The 7,073-nt window shown below is 37.1% G+C and overlaps 1 protein-coding gene across 1 annotated transcript in view; it reads left to right on the forward strand.

Moving 5' to 3' along the window:
- Positions 1-7,073, forward strand: part of LOC124032168 (plexin-A2-like) — a 582,788-nt gene that overhangs the window by 481,978 nt on the left and 93,737 nt on the right. The window contains exons 20-21 of the mRNA XM_046344331.1: positions 937-1,171; positions 6,815-6,957. Of these exons, the coding sequence (XP_046200287.1) occupies positions 937-1,171; positions 6,815-6,957 (378 nt within the window). The remainder of the gene's footprint in view (positions 1-936; positions 1,172-6,814; positions 6,958-7,073) is intronic.

Below are 7,073 nucleotides of genomic sequence, written 5' to 3' on the forward strand. Positions count from 1 at the left end.
TGTGTGTGTGTGTGTGTGTGTGTGTGTGTGTGTGTGTGTGTGTGTGTGTGTGTGTGTGTGTGTGTGTGTGTGTGTGTGTGTGTGTGTGTGTGTGTGTGCTTGCATGTGTGTATGTTTAATATACTGTGTGTGTGTGTGTGTGTGTGTGTGTGTGTGTGTTTAATGTTTAATATACTGTGTGTGTGTGTGTGTGTGTGTGTGTGTGTGTGTGTGTGTGTGTGTAATGTCTGTGTCTGTGTGTGTGTGTGTGTGTGTGTGTGTGTGTGTGTGTGTGTGTGTGTGTGTGTGTGTGTGTGTGTTTTAATGTTTAATATTATGTGTGTGTGTGTGTGTGTGTGTGTGTGTGTGTGTGTGTGTGTGTGTGTGTGTGTGTGTGTGTGTGTGTGTGTGTGTGTGTGTGTGTGTGTGTGTGTGTGTGTGTGTGTGTGTGTGTGTGTGTGTGTGTGTGTGTGTTTAATATACTGTGTGTGTGTGTTTAATATACTGTGTGTGTGTATGTTTAATATACTGTGTGTGTGTATGTTTAATATACTATGTGTGTGTGTGTTTAATATACTGTGTGTGTATGTTTAATATACTGTGTGTGTGTGTGTGTTTAATATACTGTGTGTGTATGTTTAATATACTATGGGTGTGCATGTTTAATATACTGTGGGTGTGCATGTTTAATATACTATGGGTGTGCATGTTTAATATACTGTGGGTGTGCATGTTTAATATACTATGTGTGTGTGTTTTAATATACTGTGTGTGTGTATGTTTAATATACTATGTGTGTGTGTTTTAATATACTGTGTATGTTTAATATACTGTGTGTGTGTGTTTTAATATACTGTGTATGTTTAAGATACTGTGTGTGTGTGTTTAATATACTGTGTGTGTGTGTGTTTTAATATACTGTGTATGTTTAATATACTGTGTGTGTTTAAATATCAGGTCCAGGTGGGCGGTCTCCACGTATCTCCAGGGGCGGTTCACATCCTGTCAGACAGCCTGCTCACCCTTCCCGCCATCGTCTCCATCGCCGCCGGCGGAGGCCTTCTCCTTATCATCGTCATCCTCGTCCTCATCGCATACAAACGCAAGTCGCGGGAGAATGACCTCACCCTGAAGCGCCTGCAGATGCAGATGGACAACCTGGAGTCCCGGGTCGCCCTGGAGTGCAAGGAAGGTGAGTAACACTTTATTTAGATAACAAATGAACCACAGACTATTAGTTGGCTATCAGTAACATTGAAATGCATCTAGGGAAGCATCCATAGACATTCAGCAAATAAACCACAGACTATTAGTTGGCTATCAGTAACATTGAAATGCATCTAGGGAAGCATCCATAGACATTCAGCAAATAAACCACAGACTATTAGTTGGCTATCAGTAACATTGAAATGCATCTAGGGAAGCATCCATAGACATTCAGCAAATAAACCACAGACTATTAGTTGGCTATCAGTAACATTGAAATGCATCTAGGGAAGCATCCATAGACATTCAGCAAATAAACCACATACTATTAGTTGGCTATCAGTAACATTGAAATGCATCCAACTACATACTATTAGTTGCAATTCTCACAAACTAACCCTGGTCTAGACTGTGTAGTGCTAGGCAAAAACCAAAACCTGGTGGGGGGGGGGGGGTACCCCAGGCATAGGGTTACGGAAGGTCGGTTCAGGCCAGAGTCGCTAATCATGTACACTAGCCTATATCCTTATCCTCCATCAGCAACAAAGTCATGTCATCACAGGTACAGAAACTGAAATCAGTCTCTCAAAATGTCTGTGAAGAGTTAAGCAATTATGTTTGGTCCTCTTCTGCTCTACATAGCTATTTTGAGACACTTTGATTCCAGTTTCCTTGTAGGGTTTAAGACTGAGCTCGCTAGCTGGGCTCCACTAAGGCATGTTATAATCACATGAAAGACGCACATTGATGCTTCTGTGTAATAAGTAAATAACTGGTGGTATGTGTTGTATAATGTAATACAAGTTATTGTGAATCTGGGTTAGTGAGTCAGGTTTTGTCTGACAGACACACAGTCTCTGCTGTTTAGTTTACCCTGTTTTTGATGCTGATCATGGCACACTAAATGCACATGGTGCTTGTCTATCGCTAACACACACTGGCTTACACAAACACACACACACTGGCACACACACACACACACACACACACACACACACACACACACACACACACACACACACACACACACACACACACACACACACACACACACACACACACACACACACACACACACACACACACACACACACACCTGGTGGGCCATAGTACAGACAGGGCACGCTTCTGTTCACTGCACCAGCTGACCTCTAAACCTTGGGCCCAGAGGAAGAACAGGCAAGTTACTGTATGTATTCCCTCAAGACAGCTTTTACCACTCAGAATTACAGCACATAGAATAACAACAGCATGTAGAATAACTCTAACATACAGAATTACAGCACATATAATAACTCTAACATACAGAAATACAGCACATATAATAACTCCAAAATACAGAATTACAGCACATAGAATAACTCTAACATACAGAATTACAGCACATAGAATAACTCTAACATACAGAATTACAGCACATATAATAACTCTAACATACAGCATTACAGCACATATAATAACTCTAACATACAGAAATACAACATATAGAATAACTCCAAAATACAGAATTACAGCACATAGAATAACTCTAACATACAGAATTACAGCACATAGAATAACTCTAACATACAGAATTACAGCACATAGAATAACTCTAACATACAGAAATACAACATATAGAATAACTCTAACATACAGAATTACAGCACATAGAATAACTCTAACATACAGAAATACAGCACATAGAATAACAACAGCACATATAATAACTCTAACATACAGAAATACAACATATAGAATAACTCTAACATACAGAATTACAGCACATAGAATAACAACAGCACATATAATAACTCTAACATACAGAAATACAACATATAGAATAACTCCAAAATACAGAATTACAGCACATAGAATAACTCTAACATACAGAAATACAACATATAGAATAACTCTAACATACAGAATTACAGCACATAGAATAACTCTAACATACAGAAATACAGCACATAGAATAACAACAGCACATATAATAACTCTAACATACAGAAATACAACATATAGAATAACTCTAACATACAGAATTACAGCACATATAATAACTCTAACATACAGAATTATGGCACATAGAATAACTCTAACATACAGAATTACAGCACATAGAATAACAACAGCACATATAATAACTCTAACATACAGAAATACAACATATAGAATAACTCTAACATACAGAATTACAGCACATATAATAACTCTAACATACAGAATTACAGCACATATAATAACTCTAACATACAGAAATACAACATATAGAATAACTCTAACATACAGAATTACAGCACATATAATAACTCTAACATACAGAATTATGGCACATAGAATAACTCTAACATACAGAATTACAGCACATAGAATAACTCTAACATACAGAATTACAGCACATAGAATAACAACAGCACATATAATAACTCTAACATACAGAAATACAACATATAGAATAACTCTAACATACAGAATTACAGCACATATAATAACTCTAACATACAGAATTACAGCACATAGAATAACTCTAACATACAGAAATACAACATATAGAATAACTCTAACATACAGCATTACAGCACATATAATAACTCTAACATACAGAAATACAACATATAGAATAACTCCAAAATACAGAATTACAGCACATAGAATAACTCTAACATACAGAATTACAGCACATAGAATAACTCTAACATACAGAATTACAGCACATAGAATAACTCTAACATACAGAAATACAACATATAGAATAACTCTAACATACAGAATTACAGCACATAGAATAACTCTAACATACAGAAATACAGCACATAGAATAACAACAGCACATATAATAACTCTAACATACAGAAATACAACATATAGAATAACTCTAACATACAGAATTACAGCACATATAATAACTCTAACATACAGAATTATGGCACATAGAATAACTCTAACATACAGAATTACAGCACATAGAATAACAACAGCACATATAATAACTCTAACATACAGAAATACAACATATAGAATAACTCCAAAATACAGAATTACAGCACATAGAATAACTCTAACATACAGAATTACAGCACATATAATAACTCTAACATACAGAAATACAGCACATAGAATAAAAACAGCACATATAATAACTCTAACATACAGAAATACAACATATAGAATAACTCTAACATACAGAATTACAGCACATAGAATAACTCTAACATACAGAAATACAGCACATAGAATAACAACAGCACATATAATAACTCTAACATACAGAAATACAACATATAGAATAACTCTAACATACAGAATTACAGCACATATAATAACTCTAACATACAGAATTATGGCACATAGAATAACTCTAACATACAGAATTACAGCACATAGAATAACAACAGCACATATAATAACTCTAACATACAGAAATACAACATATAGAATAACTCTAACATACAGAATTACAGCACATATAATAACTCTAACATACAGAATTACAGCACATATAATAACTCTAACATACAGAAATACAACATATAGAATAACTCTAACATACAGAATTACAGCACATATAATAACTCTAACATACAGAATTATGGCACATAGAATAACTCTAACATACAGAATTACAGCACATAGAATAACTCTAACATACAGAATTACAGCACATAGAATAACAACAGCACATATAATAACTCTAACATACAGAAATACAACATATAGAATAACTCTAACATACAGAATTACAGCACATATAATAACTCTAACATACAGAATTACAGCACATATAATAACTCTAACATACAGAAATACAACATATAGAATAACTCTAACATACAGAATTACAGCACATAGAATAACTCTAACATACAGAATTGCAGCACATATAATAACTCTAACATACAGAAATACAACATATAGAATAACTCCAAAATACAGAATTACAGCACATAGAATAACTCTAACATACAGAAATACAACATATAGAATAACTCTAACATACAGAATTACAGCACATATAATAACTCTAACATACAGAATTACAGCATATAGAATAACAACAGCACATAGAATAACTCTAACATGCAGAATTACAGCACATAGAATAACTCTAACATACAGAATTACAGCACATAGAATAACAACAGCACATAGAATAACTCTAACATGCAGAATTACAGCACATAGAATAACTCTAACATGCAGAATTACAGCACATAGAATAACTCTAACATACAGAATTACAGCACATAGAATAACAACAGCACATAGAATAACTCTAACATGCAGAATTACAGCACATAGAATAACTCTAACATACAGAATTACAGCACATAGAATAACTCTAACATGCAGAATTACAGCACATAGAATAACTCTAACATGCAGAATTACAGCACATAGAATAACTCTAACATACAGAATTACAGCACATAGAATAACAACAGCACATAGAATAACTCTAACATGCAGAATTACAGCACATAGAATAACTCTAACATGCAGAATTACAGCACATAGAATAACTCTAACATACGGAATTACAGCACATAGAATAACAACAGCACATAGAATAACTCTAACATGCAGAATTACAGCACATAGAATAACTCTAACATACAGAATTACAGCACATAGAATAACAACAGCACATGGAATAACTCTAACATACAGAATTACAGCACATAGAATAACTCTAACATACAGAATTACAGCACATAGAATAACTCTAACATACAGAAATACAGCACATAGAATAACTCTAACATACAGAATTACAAAGATAAGACATATAGAAGACATAGTATACTAGAAGGGTATATATCCTCTAAATATCATTGTCTTGTTTATCTGGGTTGTGTCAGGGCTGTGGCAGAGTAGAGAGGTTCATAGTGAGGTCTGCTCTATGTCTGTTGTAGGGCCCAGCTGGGGGGTGTGAACAGAGCTGAGCAGCACACAGCTACATGGGGCTTATAGAGCTAAAGCCCTGGACACATACAGACAGACAGACAGACAGATACTCTAAGCAGACACACACACAGGCGAGGAGACACACCGAAGGGTCATGTTTTAAACAGCATCTGTGTTCAGGAAGAGTGTAGTGCACCGAGGGTGGATTTCGAGGGGCAGCTAGGTACCTGGGTTCCCCTCCAGGGGTGTATGCCTGAGCCCTGGGCCCTGGGCTGGGCTAGCAGGGGTGCTGGGGGGAGATATGATTGTGATTGGCTGTAGAGAGGCTAAGGGGACACCCACAGGGCAGAGCAAGGCCCAGCAGGACTCAGTCAGGAAGGGACCAATTAACCAGCTCTCACCTGCAGCCCCTAACAGCAGGGAACACACCGGAGCTCAGATACTGTACAGTACAGACAATTTACTGGCCACCAGAGGTGTGTGTGTGTGTGTGTGTGTGTGTGTGTGTGTGTGTGTGTGTGTGTGTGTGTGTGTGTGTGTGTGTGTGTGTGTGTGTGTGTGTGTGTGTGTGTGTGTGTGTGTGTGTGGTGGGGTGAGGGGGGAGGGGGGGGTCACCATAGCTAGTGGGCGTACATACTAATGCATGGAGATCAATGGTTTCAATTAAACCAGCAGGTCTGAAATCAGTTGATCCATACTAACAGTGCGGTTCATTTCTCCTCTCTCTACCAACCTCCTCCAGCTTTTGCTGAGCTGCAGACGGACATCAACGAGCTGACCAGTGATCTGGACAGAGCTGGTATCCCCCACCTGGACTACCGGACCTACGCCATGAGAGTCCTTTTCCCTGGCATCGAGGACCACCCTGTTCTCAGAGAACTGGAGGTAGGGAGAGAGAGAGATGGAGAGAAAAAGTAGACAAAGAAAAGTATGGAGGGGGAAAGAGAAAGGAGGAAAGGAGAGACAGAGTGAGGAAAAGGAGAGTGAGAGAAAGCTTCCAC

Source organism: Oncorhynchus gorbuscha, linkage group LG03 (genome assembly GCF_021184085.1).
Source record: "Oncorhynchus gorbuscha isolate QuinsamMale2020 ecotype Even-year linkage group LG03, OgorEven_v1.0, whole genome shotgun sequence".
Classification (NCBI taxonomy): Eukaryota; Metazoa; Chordata; class Actinopteri; order Salmoniformes; family Salmonidae; genus Oncorhynchus; species Oncorhynchus gorbuscha.